At 38.7% G+C, this 15900-nt stretch overlaps 2 protein-coding genes and 2 pseudogenes across 3 annotated transcripts in view; all 4 read right to left on the reverse strand.

Annotated features, from left to right (window-relative positions):
- The window catches only part of LOC144634936 (uncharacterized), a 153404-nt pseudogene that overhangs the window by 102240 nt on the left and 35264 nt on the right, over positions 1-15900 (reverse strand). The gene's annotated exons all lie outside the window — the stretch shown is intronic.
- On the reverse strand, positions 560-4326 carry LOC144634946 (uncharacterized; annotated as a pseudogene).
- LOC144636903 (contactin-associated protein 1-like) lies at positions 5519-6136 on the reverse strand. Its single transcript, XM_078496105.1, has one exon. The coding sequence runs from the start codon at positions 6134-6136 to the stop codon at positions 5519-5521; it is 618 nt and encodes a 205-aa protein (XP_078352231.1).
- On the reverse strand, positions 6203-12477 carry LOC144636904 (uncharacterized). Its single transcript, XM_078496106.1, has 6 exons — positions 12330-12477; positions 8797-9059; positions 8574-8688; positions 8194-8316; positions 7399-7533; positions 6203-6666 (listed from the first exon to the last, which is right to left on the reverse strand). The coding sequence occupies exons 1-6, from the start codon at positions 12421-12423 to the stop codon at positions 6203-6205; spliced, it is 1194 nt and encodes a 397-aa protein (XP_078352232.1). The 5' UTR covers positions 12424-12477.

Raw genomic sequence — 15900 nt, forward strand, 5'->3', positions numbered from 1 at the left:
TAGCAGAACTTTTGGAGTATTAGAGTTCTATATTGGGACCTTCAGAAAAAAAAACTTTAGGAGGAAGAATTTCTGAATCTGGAAGGAGATATATTGCCTTGGTCTAGGAGACATTTTATTTTTCTTCTTTGTCAAATAACATGAAAAACAATTAGCAGGGTATTGTATATGTGCTTGACAATGTTACACCAATTGCACTGAAATAAGAGTTTATTGACACATAGGAAATTACAGTGTTGGGACAATAAACTGTGTCGGTCTTAGTTTCATATACCATTAAATCTAAAGGAATATTTTTCTCAAAAACTATCATAACTGGTAAATTTAATTGTCTTTTCTTTGTTTAAATACTGTTAAAGCTAAAGCATAAAGTGTTATTCAATCCATACCACTTTTAAAGTTATAAGAAAATGATCACGTGTTCCTCTTTACGTTCGCTAAATTAATTAATAAATTGAGGCATAGATGATGATAAATGCAATGATATAAGTTCTATTTATCAAACTCGCTGAGGTCTCTTAGTTTTGTAAAGCAACTGTGGAGATCTCAAGCTTTTTTTTTACGCCTGACCATAACACTTGAGTTTTCCTAATGTATGATATCCTTCTTCGTCTGAGCCATTCAAGTCTCCCAGTCTGATTTGTGTCACAGGCAGAGCAGACTTGTCTGTCAATAGACCGCTGTCTTCAAAACCAACCGGCTTTGCCATAGTTATCACAGTTACACTTTATACCACCAGCACAAGAGTTTGTTACTCCGCATGCGCACATCTTGTCATGCCCTGTAGCTCCGCCCCAGTAGTTCATTTTTGTTCCATCACGTGACACCCACCAAGCATAGCCTTTCTCAATAAACAAGATGTCATTATTGCACTCAAACTTGATAAACTGTTCACAGTTCTGTGAGACTCGAGTGAGTGCTGCTAGCTGAGCGGTGCTGACTCCAGTGTATCGCACATCTTTACTGTAACAACCTCGACCACTACATCCAGGAATGTTACCAGCATAGGTTCTACTCTCACTGTCGTGACTGATGACAGTCACGCCGACACCGCCCTTGTCACTCATATCACAGTACACACTGAAAGGAGTCACGCCTCCTTTACCATCAGGGTCAATCATGTAAGTACCGGAAGAGCTTCCACTGCGGCCCGATTTTATACTGCTGCAGGACATGGATGTATTGAACACTTCAAGAACAGAAGTTGCCTCGATTGAACGCTGAGAATTTTTTGCCACGCATGAATAGCTCCCGGCATCGCTTGTGGAAACGCTTTGAAGAAGCAAAGTTCCGTTTGGATAAAGAACATGATTCTGAGGGAGACTTTGGCCAGCTCTTTTCCAATCGATATCAACTGAGCCTTCAGCTGTGCAAGGCAATGTTACACAATTGTAAAGGGATGCAACAACTTTCACCGGAGAAGTTAACGTAAATTTAAGTTTGCCAAGAACCATTATTTGGGCGGCAGCAGAGTCTTCTCCAAGGAGATTCTTAACTGTGCATGCGAAAGCTCCACTATCTGCTTTTGCTATATTGTGTATGGTCAAATTTCCATCAACAACTGAAGTCTTCCCTTTTGGCATTTGATCGAACGCTTTTTGCCACGTGACTGTTGGTGTCGGCTGTCCAGTAGCTTGGCAGATCAGGCTCACGTTCTGTCCTTCTTCAACGATGACAGATGAGGGCTTCCGAGTGATCAAGACGGCAACTAAATTAGAAAAAGAACAAACAACACTGATAAAAGGATAATCATTGAACTAAAAGGAAGAAGCAATTGAGTGAACTTGACAGATTGGGGACTCTCTTCAAATCTACATGTTGGCCTGAAATACTAAATTTTAATGGATGATAAATTTACTGTTTTTTTTTTTACCCAAACAACAGCTCTCTTTTATAGCTAATAGCTGTACAATCATGTAACTTATAGACTACGAGCAGTCAATATTTTTTCACAGAGTCCGTCGAGCGTGAAGCGAAAAATGTAAATTATTGAAAACAAATCTTAATACAGTTGATAAATATGTTTATAGAGCAGTTTTCAATTGAGTGTCGTAAAACCAAAACCAAAGTAATTACTCTGGCCAATCACAAAGGACACAGACAATCCAGTGAACCAATCAAAAGTCGAAGCAAATACATGTAGCCGGCACGAAGCGCGGAAAAACGTACGCGAGCGAGTCACGATTGGTTTTGGTTTTAGTTCTGATTGGCTGAGAAGGTGGCGCGAGATTTTTAAGCCAATCAGTAAGCGTAGCAATGCAAAACCAAAGCAAACGCAATTAACTTTCGACACTCAAGTAAAAAACCGCTCTAACCCACCTTGAACAGATAACGAAGCCGATGACGTCATTTCTCCAAGAATATTCCTTGCTACACAAGTGTACTCTCCTTCATCTTGTGACGTCACATCTGTTATCATCAGGCCACTACGTGATGACACAACTCGTTTGCTGTCGACAAGACTGGAATTCTGCTTCAGCCACGTGACTTTAGGTTCCGGGTTTCCTTTAGCCTCACACTGAAACGAGGCTGTACCAGTTTCGTTAGCCACCATGGACAATGGAGGTGCCACAATTGAAGGGGCTGAGATAGATTTGCCAGGATCACCTTTGGGTCCTTGGGGGCCTTGATCGCCTTTAGGTCCTGGAGTTCCCTGAATTCCCTGAGTACCTTGGTTTCCTTTAGGTCCTTGTGGTCCTTGCGGCCCGGGCGGTCCATGTTTACCTGGAGAGCCTCTGGGACCAGGCCTGCCTCGTCTTCCCCTGAAGATTTTGGGGCAATTGACATTACAGGCCAGGCTACTCAATGCAAGTTGCAGTTTTCTGGTTTCTTCACGATCGATGGTTTCGTTGCCGTTTGTTTTCCTGTCTGTTGTTTCCGGCACGTTGCGTTTGTTACGAATGTGTTGTTCTGCAAGGAACATCACAGAATGACTTAGTTGATGTTTCACTCAGTCTACTAAACGGACTTTTCAAAGCTTCGGTTACGTACCAAATGGTTTAATTTGACAATGCACAGAGGAATTACATGGGTTTATCTTTCTGTGCACTGTCCAATTCTTTTACCTGTGCTGCACCGTTCTTTTACCTGTGCTGCAACGAAACTATGGAATGTGCTACCATTTGACATAAGAAGGTCAAGCACCGTTAGTATTTTTAAAGCCAAGCTAAAAACCCACCTTTCAAATCAAGCATTTTTATCCTGGTTCTTTTTAAATTATTGTAACTTTATTTACTTTTAATTGTAATTTTAGCTCTTTATCCTTATTTCCGTTTTTAATCTTGTCATGCGCATTTGAACATTTCCTGGAATTTGCGCATTATAAATGTTATTGTTGTTAAAAGAGAGTGACTTACAACCTGAAAAGGTTAACAAGACCTTCAAGATAAATCGAGATCGGAACTTATTCAAATTATTACCGCTGATTTGATTTGTTCTGAATTGTCGGGAAAACAAAAAAACCGTACGCGTATGGCTTGTACTGAAAAGCAGTGCGAGTAGTACAAGAGGTAAAAGTAGGTTTCTGGGGGTAAACCAACTTTTAAACTAGGCTTTGGTTTTCATTCTTCACTGAAGTGTTTGTGCTTAGTGTTTCAGTACTACAAAAACCCAAACCATTATATTAATTCAGCTACTTAATGCCTGTCTCTACTCTTATTTTTGTATCGGCTAACTTAAAGTGTCACGCAAAAATGTCACTGAATGCTATTCTAAATAAATAGGCCTTCAGCCGTAGCGACATCGAATTTTCGGCACTCGGTATTATTTTTAAAGGATATCATTAATGTAATATTTATTAATGCTGAAAGGATTACTTTCTTATAACATTTTTTCTTGATACCGTCTTTCAAGAAAAGGCGCATATTTTAGATGTAAAACGCAATTTTTTACTCAGTTATAAACTTACAATTTGTTGTGCAAAACTTATTACTAGAATATAGGGGCGCTAAATTGCTGGGAATTGTTTCCCCAAAATAAGAACATGGGATGGCAATTCGCAGCAGTCATGTTTCAACTTCCTTAGTTTCAGCTGTAGCTTCTTTAGGTAAATAAAATTCCTCGCCTATAACTATTTTCTTGAAAACTGTATTACTCACCTTTGTTTGAATCACTGTGTAACATTTTCATCACAGACTCATTTTGGTCGTTTGCTGTGTTTCGTAGCTCGAGCTTTTCTTCTCTTTGTTGATTCAAGACTTGAAGCATTTGTCGATGAACGTGAAGTTCGATCTCGACGTGAATCAATCCCGCGAAGCAAATAACGGAGAGAAATATCGATGAAAACATCACCGTGTTGGAGACCGGGCGTGTCTTTGATATATCCATAACACCGTCTTGCGAGGCTATAAGAATTACGGTATCAAGCTTTGACAAAAGTCTTCGTTATAGAGCGAAACTTATGCCTGTGTGATCGAAAGCAGTCAAAAAACACAATGTTTGTTGGCACTGAGCTCCAACCCTTCTTTGACCTTTTTTCCGGTTTCAGTTTGCATTGGATCAGCTTCAAACCTTTAGGCTAGAGCTCTTTCATTTTTTTTTGTCCATGTGCATGTTCCTGTAGGTCTGGAGTGGGGGTATTGGTAAAAAGTTGTATTCTACAGTACAGTACAGTAAGATCGGGGTATAACGACTTACCAAGGGGCTGGGAAATTGTCCTCGATATATTACAGGTTTGTTATATCGGAGTGTTGTCCTAATACATTTTACTGTTAGTATAAGGTAAAGGGAAATGGAAAAACTGGAATTTTTTTTCGCAATATTGGAGTTTTTGCGTAACTTTTTTTTGCATCCAAATAACACAAAGAGGCGGGGACCACCTAGTCAACTAAGTATTGGAGAGGGAGGGGGGGGGGGGGTGGGAGTGGCAGCAGGGGATCTGAAATTCCCATTCCCATATCTTTTACACAAGGTCCCCTGCACTGAACTCGGATGACGTCGGTAAAAATTCAACTTTTTAGCCTTGAGAGCCTTGCAGTTATATGAGTTCTTTATTAGGACCTTAAGAGAACAATGAAAGCTTTAAGAGGAAAAATATCTGAATCCAGGCGGAATTATATTACTTGGTCTCGGAGACTTTTTCTTCTTTGTCAAATAACATGAAAATAAATAAGCAGGGTGTGTATGTGCCTGAATACGTTACAGCAATGGCATTAAAATAATAGTTTATTGACACATAGGAAACCACAGCGTTGGGTCAACAAACTGGGTCGGTCTTAGTTTCATCGACCAATAAATCTAAAAGAATATTTTTTTCTCAAATGCTATCATAACTGGTACTTGTTTCTCCAAATGCTGTTATAGGTAAAGCATAACCGTGCTATTCGTTCAATACTGTTTGTCCCGTTTCAGTGTTACTACTGAAATCACATGATCCCCTTTTTACTTTCGCGATCGCTAAATTCATTAATAAACTGAAGTATACATGACAATAAATGCAATGATATAAGTTCTATTCATCATACTTGCTGATGTCTGTTTTCTTTGTAAAGCAACTTTCAGTGATGTAAGGCTATTAACCTTACGCCCAACCGTAACACTTGAGTTTTCCTAATGTATGATATCCTTCTTCGTTCAAGCTATTTAAGTCTCCCAGTCTGATTTGTGTCACAGGCAGAGCAGACTTTTCTGTCAACAGACCGCTGTCCTCTCTCCAGCCACCGCCACTGTTGTAACAATTACACTTTTTACCATTGGAACAAGAGTTTGTTACTCCGCATGCGCACATCTTGTCATGGCCTGTAGCGCCGCCCCAGTAGTTCATCTGTGTTCCATCACGTGACATCCACCAAGCATCACCTTCCACAATAAAGGCCACGTCATTATTGCACTCAAACTTGATAAACTGTTCACAGTACTGTGAGATTCGAGTGAGTGCTGCTAGCTGAACGGTGCTGACTCCAGTGTATCGCACATCTTTACTGTAACATCCATGATTTCCCACATTACATCCAGGAATGTTACCAACATGGGTTCTACTCTCACTGTCGTGACTTATGACTGTCACGCCGACACCGCCCTTGTCACTCATGTCACAGTACACACTGAAGGGAGTCACGCCACCTTTGCCATCAGGATCAATCATATAATTACCTGAAGAGCTTCCACTGCGGCCCGATTTTATACTGCTGCAGGACATGGGTGTATTAAACACGTCAAGAACAGATGTTGCTTCGATAGAACGCTGAGAATTTTTTGCCACGCATTAATAAGTCCCGGCATCACTTGTGGAAACGCTTCGAAGAAACAAAGTTCCGTTTGGATAAACAACATGATTGTGATGGAGATTTTGGCCCGCTCTTTGCCAACCAATGTGCACTGAACCCTGAGCTGTACAATGCAATAGTACTTTACTGTAAAGAGATGCAACAACTTTCACTGGGGGAGTTAAGGTAAATTTGAGTTCAATCACTGTCACTTGTGCAACAGCCGAATCCTCGCCAAGGAGATTCTTTGCCACACATACGTAAGCTCCGCCATCTGCTTTTGTTATATTACATATGGTCAGAATTCCATCAACAACTGTTGTCTTTCCTCTTGGCAAATGACTGTACGCTTTTTGCCACGTGACTGTTGGTTTAGGCTGACCAGTAGCTTGACAGACCAGGCTCAAGTTATATCCTTCTTCAACGATTAGAGATGGTGGCTTCTGAGTGATCACGGCGCCAACTAGATTAAAGAAACGAACAAACAACAGTGACAAAAACAATTAAGAGAACTTGAAAGACTGGACTCTCTTCATAGCTACATGCTGACCGGACAAACTAAATTCTAATAGGCGATAAGATGATTGGAGTTTTTTATTCACCCAGACGATAGCTTTCTTCTATGGCTAACAGCTGTTCAGTCAAGTAACTAATGACAAATACAACCAATATGGCGGCTCCATACTGGGCTCTGTAAATTTGTGTCAAACATTTCGACGAACAAAGCTGTGGAGAAATGATTCTTTATTAATCTCCTATAATATCCCGTTACCTTGACTTCATTACTGATTTTTTTTTCGATTTGTGTTTTTGTTGCCTGACAGTGAAAACGATCTATATCACCCAACTACTACTGCCACTGCTTGCCACTAACAAACTTAACCACCGCGTTTTAGGGCCGACAACGACGTCTGTACCCTAAGGAACCTGGTCTAGAGGGCTCCATTGCTGGCGCAGAATTACAAAGCTTTAAGCAAGTGAAGTTTTCACAACGGCGGATAGACTACGCGCCCACGCTGACATTTCTCCTTTCATGCTGAAAAATGTTTCATTGGCTTGCTGCGCTCACTTGTGGAATATTTTTCAATACTCGAAGAGAAATTTCATATCTCCACGCGGCCATGTAATACCCTCTATATATGGACTGATTAAAGGTAATTTAAAGAAAATAAAATATCTACGTCATTGATTTCACCTCCACAAAGAGAGCCATTCTTATTCTTTACTAATCCATCTTTGCACTGGCAGATATAAGATCCATTGGTGTTCTTGCACGTAGAGTTAACAACAGCATCACATGGATCGACCGATGCAGCACACTCGTCGATGTCTGAAACACAGAATGGGATATTACTGATATTCAGTTCTGTCATATCCACCTCGCAGAATATGTGATGGTGATATGTGAGGAAAGATGTTATATGTGGTATGTGAGGTATACATGCATGGTTTGCAGGCGGATTTGTATGCCGAGGAGTTTACAGGAACTTTGCATTTAAGGTTGTAATATAAAGGAGATTAATTGAAATGTAACCCGAAAGGGTCTACAGATACTACTAGACTGCAATTTGATTTCGCTGAAAACACATATTTGACGGTGTAATCTCAAGCGATCGAAGACAGTATGCAAAACTGGCGAATCAGAATGAAATTTATATTATGTCCCTTTTAGATTGGACAAGAATGTAAACCATGTAATTAATGGTGTGTTCTGTACAAGTAATCAGTCAGAGCGAGTTTTCTCAAACATAAGCTTATTATTTAAGGAAATTCGCACGTAATAAACACTAAAATACGCAGTCGAGACTTTGTAAAGGTGACTTTGTGCGCTAAATAGAGGCGACCGCTAACAGTACATCCAGTGAATAGGTGTAAATTTCCGGACCTTGACAACAGATGATTAGATGCATGCTAACACCTAAATGCAGTTTATACTAATACAGGTTTTACTGTGTAATTTCAATATCCTGATCTATTAGAAATATCTCACCTGAACAATTAAGTCCATCGCCAGAATATCCTGATTTACAGGTGCAGTTGTATGAACCATTGGTATTGACACAATCAGCATTAGCTGGACAACTGTGCGTCGCTGTAGTACATTCGTCAATATCTGAAAGAGATGAAATATTTAGATCGGGTTCTATTCGATCAGTATAAAAAATCGATTGCGGACTGCGGACTACATGCAGACTGCAAGACGTCAAGAGAGTTCCAGATCTGTGAGATTCCTTGCTGTCATGCTGTCCGACTGAGAAGAAATAACGATCATGTTCTTACGGCATTAGTAATGAGTGCCGTGCAGCGAGCTTGTGCTCTGCCAAGCTTTCCCCCAAGAATAACTTTACTCCTAAGCGCCGATGGCCTTACCGTTTTTGCATTGTTCTCCAGTGTAACCAGCTTGACATTCACAGAGATATCCTTTGTCTGTAAATCCGTTCAGACAGGTCGAATCGTTATGACATGGGTTACTTAAGCAAGGGTTCTGATGAGTAAAAAGGACAACTCTTAAGTTCTATTACTTTAAACGTTGGCTTTGCGCCAGTGTTTCACTTTAAGATCTAAAATTTGCTAATTATCCAAAATACATCACCTCAGTGCCTATATACACGAAGCCTTCCCGTCGTTTAAGATCTTTAGGGTGTCGTATGTGGTCTGAATCGCTAAATTCACAGATAAATCTGTCTTCAGTTGGTGGACCGATGTTCACGGATACACATACGGGGTCCAGTATGCATCGACTAGTGCAGGCAGTGCGTATTGACGGTACCGGAAATAAAGAAAGGTTTCTAATCACATGACCCTGCAGGGCGTATCCATCAATCTTTGTAGAAAATTTAAGACGACGGCAGAGACCTGCAATTTGTAATGATAATAATTTTAGGGATTGATAATATAACAAAGATGCCTGATTTTCTTATCTTATAAGACTGCGTGTACTTGCTTATGCATTTACGCGTCAGTTTAATTTTAATTATCCGCTTCCAACACACAACAGTAACTTATAACATTCGAATACTGTTTTCTAACACCAGAATGGTTCGCTGTACATTTTTAGAAGTTGCGCTGAGTCCATAAGGAGGGTCAAAATAGAACACATCTGGCACACTATATTTCATAAAGAAATTTCTTTTCAACTTCAAAACAAAACAAAACAAAAAAAAGTCTAGAACCGCAAGAGCTTACGTTACGTTACGTATGGCAACCATATTTAAATTAATTCGTCTATGAAAAAATTCCATAAAAAATATTGGCCGTTATTGCACTTAACTGAGTACAGTGCAATAATTATCCATCACGCGATCGACAAACTTGCTTGTATATACGGTTCTGCATCTCATGATATCTGTTGGGCTCACCTACATTTGGTTTATTAAATTTTTCAGAATTCCCTTCCAGGTTGCACGTTGCCATGCCATCGGTGTTAAAACGCTGTTTGATTGGTTAAATTAAACATGGGAAGTCACCGAAATGCAAAAAATTCCAAATTTATATAATTAACCTATCATGCTTAAAAGAAGGCTTGGAAAAATATCCGTCACCGAATGGTTCTGCTGTAATTGAAATTAGCTGGGGCTTTCCACAAGTTGCTCGGCAACTTTTCATTTTTCGAGCAACTTTTTTTCTCATCGAGCAACTTTTTTCCTCTCGAGCAACTTAATTGTTGCATATTGAGCAATTCCCAGACCGAATATCTCCCAAGATTATCCGAGTATTGTTCAAAGGCCATACGAACGTTTCCGAAAATTTACGAATTTGCCGAGGATTTTCGAGGAACATCTGAAGACGTTTCAACTTTCGGCTCATTCTGGACCTCATTCTGCATAAAAACATTACAAAACTCGTCAGCAAACACGACGTCATCGATATCTTCACGATTTTTCTCAGTTAAAGAATCCTTGTTATTTAGCAAATTTTCCCCTTAATATTTTATGTAGATACTTCTTTTGCTGTCAAATTGCATAAAACTGGATAGAAATCTTACCCTCAAAGGGAAATTAGCATATATTTAGAGAAATTATCTTGATTATAAGCAGTGTCTTGGAGCAACTTTCGACGAGCAACCTTTATTATTAGAAGCAACTTTTTTGGTTTTGGAGCAACTTTTGAGCACCATTTCAAAACAATTACGTGCAAAGCCTTAATTGAAACAGTCATCACACAGGTTTTCCTAACTTTTGCTAAGGTAATTATGATCTTAATATATTTTGGTGAAAGTGGCTTCAACAGTAAGGTCTTGTGAAAAAATATGGCTTTTTGAGATTCATCATCTGCCATAACTACGCTGTTAGCTTTTGCAGTTTCAAAACATTTCACGCTGACGAGCCTGCCTAGCCTAGGGCACCACAAAGTTTTCTCTACCCAGGTTGCTTGTGACAGATTTAATTTAAAAAAGTGCCAACCTTTTATTCTGGAAGAAAAAGGATAGAAATGATTTTCATAAATAATTTTTACACTTGTCGAGCCTGAAAACATTTTTTCAGTGCAAAAAATTCAATGCAAACGTCACTGCGTGTCCACAGGAGTCTGACTAATTATTTATCCCATCGAGCGACTTGCAATTCTAAGTCAAGATTAAAGAAAAGAAAAAACTGCAAAAATTCGAAATTCCTGCGTTTTTTTCCTGCTGTATTGCCTATATTTAATACTCTCAAAATTATCCGACAAAACTTCATTTAATTTAACAGTTGGGCTGCCTTTGAAGAAATAACACCCTCTTTCGAAAGGAAATAAAACATTTGCACTTTTCCACTGTCAATAGAAGCTGTAGCGTTCTAAAAGGACTCAAGAAATTCGTCCATGAGAAACATTTTAAGGCGTTATTATACGTTCTTTTGGAAGATTTTGTTTTCAAGGCACTTACGCCAGAGATTTTTCCAAACATTTTCGACTAATTTAGCCACGATTAATAATAAAAATTCGTAGGGAAAATTTTATGGCGTCATTTTTACGTGTATACAGCGGTTAGCTTTCCCACATCTCTGCTATCGAACTTAATGTAAAGCTAGCGAATTCTTTGGCTAAATATTGAAACTATACTGCAATTATTTAGCATTATTCTCTGTTGCCGTTACTTTTCTTTGAACTCGCAACTAGTTGCCGTTAAAACGAACCGAAACTGGCATGGTGTGCAACCGTTCGATTACCGAAATCTTCAGTTCAGTTCGCACAGCAGTCGAATGACTTCGGCATAAAGTCTCCTGAAATTTAGAATCCCAACTTTTTGAAAAATGTTTATTGTACCCTATACTGGGAAATTTTCAGGTTGTTAAATGGTTTTTCACTTGAGTATTTGTCTTTTTCCCTCCCTCCTTCCCCTTTGGAGACGAGATTGGTTTGTTATAAGCTTTAATAAACTTGTGTCACTGCTTTGCGGTGCGGTTAACTCTGCGCAGCGACTTCCCCCAAGCTCGTTAGCTACGTTGTTTATGAATATCACTCGCTAACCGATACTCTTGTAGTCGGAAACTTTAAGGTTGTTAAAATTTAACGGTTTTCACTTGAGTATTTGTCTTGTGTAGCATGAAAACCTTTGTGTGTATTCAGTTTAGAAAGTTTAAGTAGAGAAATTTAAAACTTTTTTTTCTAAGCAACGAATTGAATAAAATTTAAAAGAATCTCTTCGCACGGTCCCTCTGCTTTGTGATAATTAAAGAAAAGTGAGCCGACGTATTGGAGCCAGAATTTGACACGGCGAACGGAAACCCAATAGGAATAACGAAGAAAGTTCCGAAACATTAACTTCAGTACTTCTTATTTTTTTATTTTTCGAGTCGCGATGAAGTTTGAGCTCACGATTCGATTGAAGAGAGTTGCACGGTGCATTATAGAAGATATAAATGTGGACATTGATACCACTCAAAAGGTAAACGCAATTAGGTATTATTTAACAAGTTGTATTTTATAAAGGCACTAAAGAGCCAAATTATGACGATATTTTTCATTCCCTAGTCAGTTTCCGCCCTCAGCGAACAAACTAAGTAAACGTTTGCTCTTCAGCTATGCAGTAAAAAATTTTACCCAAGGAATTACGATGTTACCATTATCAGCTAGTTGGAAAGCCATTCTAATTGAAACCTTTAACTTTATAGCTTGGGCTAGGAATATAAACAGCGATTTACATACCATGGTGGTCGGCATTCGTGGGGCAGTGAAGCCAGCCTCCCCAAAGAACTGTTACCAACAGCAAAGGAATAGTAGGGGAAGGACGGCCCATCATTCTTTCTCTTGAAGTTTTTCAGACATGCAGTAAAATCGCTTATTTTCAATGAAGACCTTTTCGTAGGGTGTTAACTTTGTTTCAATTATCTCAAGGGTGTGAGTTGCAACGCACCTGTATCACTTAGACAGGTAATCTTGAAATATAGTGGGCGTATTCGTCACAGGTAAAGTCAAATACAAATACAACGGAAGTGTTGCTAACAACACGAAAACACATTAGAAGCAGTGGTGGCGCATTTCAGCATACTTAGGTTTCAGAATAGAAAAATATTTATCTTTCATTCTGACACGGTGATATAAAGAGCACTGGATGCTTAGAAAAACAACAAGTATACGATGGAAAATGTTTCTTATTCAAAGTTGTTCAAAAGGCTTTTTTAATTTCCTCCAGTTTGTCTACACATTATATTTACTTGTCCTGCACTAATTGACTTTTTCTACAGGTAATGTTTACTCGTCGGTTCATCTTTGGGTAAGAGCCAATAAACAGGTTCCATAAAGACAAATGAAGGCGCCCGTAATTAAAGAACAGTGCATTCAAATTGGTTAAGAATCTAATTAATTAATTGTTTAGTTCACTCTTTAACAACAGATCTGGGAGAAAACTGTAATTTCAATTCTTCATCAACTCGTCGGGAATGAAAAAGCGGACGTTTTCTAGACGATATTTTTAAGAAAAAATATTAAACTGGCCGTTTCTTTGAGGAACCTTTTGCAACGCACCTGTATCACTTAGACAGGTTATCTTGAAGGAAAGTGGGCGTGTTTGTCACAGGTAAAGTCAAATACAAATAAAAAGGAAGTGTTGCTAACAACACGAAAACACATTAGAAGCAGTGGTGGCGCATTTCAGCATACTTTCTTTCAGAATAGAAAAAAAATCATTTTTCATTTTGACATTGTGATAGAAAGAATATTGGATGCGTAAAAAACCACAAATACGTCGGAAGTTGTTTCTAATTCAAAGTTGTTTAGAGTTTGTTTACACATTATATTTACCTGTCTTGCACTATAGTTTAGGTATGGCTTAAGTTCATATCGAGTTAGGTGACCATTCTGTTGACCGCTTTTCCTTAATTAGCCTTTCCTACGCGTATTTTTTACTTGTCGGTTCATCTGTGGGTAGGAGAGATGTTCGTAATATTTACCCAATTAAGCAGATTTCTAAAAGACAAATGAAGGTACCCGTAATTAAAGAACAAAGTATTTAATTAATTATTAATTATTTTTTGACAATAGTTTTGGGAGAACTAGAAACCTGTAATTTTAACTCTTCGTCAACTCGTCGGGAATGAAAAAGCAACCGTTTTTTAGACGTTTTAAATTAAAACTAGCAGTTTCTTTGAGGGACATTTTGCAACGCACCTGTATCACTTAGACAGGTTATCTTGAAATATAGTGGGCGTATTTGTCACGGGTAAAGTCAAATACAAATAAAAAGAAAGTGTTGCTAACAACACGAAAACACATTAGAAACAGTGGTGGCGCATTTAAGCATACTTTCTTTAGAATAGAAAAAAATAATATTTTTTCATTCTGACATAGTGATAGAAAGAAGGCTGGATGCCTAGAAAAACAACAAATTCGACGGAAGATGTTTCTAATTCAAAGTTATTTAGAGAGCCTTTAATTTAGTGGGTTTATTTACATGTCTTGCACTATAGTTTAGGTATGGCTTAAACTACGGATTTTCATATCGAGTTAGGTGACAATTCTGTCGACCGATTTCCCTTAATTAGCCTTTTCTATAGGTAATTTTTACTCGCCGATTCATTTGTGGTAAGAGAGATGTTAGTCAGTTTACCAAATTAAACAGGTTCCTAAAAGACAAATGAAGGCACCCGTAATTAAAGAACAGTGTAATTATTTTTTTTTATCAACAGACCTGGGAGAAACATTTAAATTCAACTCTTCACCAACTCGTCGGAAATAAAAAAGCGTACGTTTTCTAGACGATTTTTGCAAGGAAAAACATACAAGTAGCAGTTTTATTGAAGAATATGTTGCAACACACCTGTATGACTTAGACAGGTTATCTTGAAAGAAAGTAGGTGTGTTTGTCACAGGTAAAGTCAAATACGAACAGAACGGGAAGTGTTGCTAACAACACGAAAACACATAAGAAACAGTGGTGGCGCATTTCAGCATACTTTCTTTCAGAATAGAAAAAAATTCAATTTTTATTCTAACGTAGTGATAGAAATAAGATTGGATGCTTAGAAAAACAACAAATACGAAGGAAACTGTTTCTAATTCAAAGTTATTTAGAGAGCTTTTTAATGTTTGTGAGTTTGTTTACATATTATATTTACATGTCTTGCACCAGTTCGGTTATGGCTTAAACTACGGAAGTTCATGTCGAGATAGGTGACAGTTCTGCCGATCGCTTTCCCTTAATTAGCGTTTCCCTACTGGAAGTTCTTACTCGTCGATTCTGTGAGTCATAGACAGATGTTCTTCATATTTACCCAATTAAACAGGTTCCATAAAGACAAATGGAGGCACCCAGAACAGTGTATTAATTAGTTAAGTATCTAGTTAATTAATTATTGCGTTCGACGATAGGAGAACGCATCCTAATCTTGCGGTGGCCTGTGGTCCCGTGGTTGTCCTGTGAACGCGCAAGCGAAAGTGGTTCTATGCGTCGTATTATGTATGTATGTTGGTATGTGGCAAGTTGGCCTTGATCTCATGTGATTAATAGAACAATTAGACTACTCGCCCTCGATTTTTATGAGCGATAGTCAACTCGGCTGCGCCTCGTTGACTATTCGCTCATAGAAAACTCGAGCTCGTAGTCTAATTGTTAATTAGAAAGCAATTAATTGCGTCACAGCAACGACAACAAAGACAGCGCGCGCAAAAACAATTCATGAAGCCGATACGCCAGGCTGTAAACAATTTTTGTGTTCGACGGTAGGAGAACAAATTCTAATCTTGTGGTGGTTTGTGATCCCGTGGCTGTCCAGTGAAAGTCGTTTTATGTGTCGTTCTATGTATCTTGGTATGTGGCAGGTTGGCTAATTAATGACGTCGCAGTTTCTTTGCGAGAGACCCTGGGAACGAGGTTGATTCGTTCTAACGATCTTCTTCGGTTTGCGTTTTCGAGTTTGCCCTGTAAGTTGTACTGAAAAATAAACGTTTCGGCAGTCCTCCTTTTAAAAGAAGTAAAAAATTGATGAGCTGCCTCGTGCACTGTTGGATTGAGATTGTTTCTCCGATAGTTTCAAGTGATGTTGGATGCGCGCTTTATGTTGCACACGCGGTCGTTTTAAATTCGTATAACGATATAAACAGTCGTGTAACTCGGATTACGTTTGCTAGCCTTATATTGAGTACCTATCTTGGGTCGAACGCACTCCCCTAATCTCTGATTATTACTAGTTTAATTCTTTCTTTAACAACAGATCTGGGAGAAACCTGTAATTTCAATTCTTCATCAACTCGTCGGGAATGAAAAGCGGACGTTTTCTAG

The sequence above is a fragment of the Oculina patagonica genome, chromosome 13, assembly GCF_052425735.1.
Source record: "Oculina patagonica isolate OP01 chromosome 13, crgOcupat, whole genome shotgun sequence".
NCBI lineage: Eukaryota > Metazoa > Cnidaria > Anthozoa > Scleractinia > Oculinidae > Oculina > Oculina patagonica.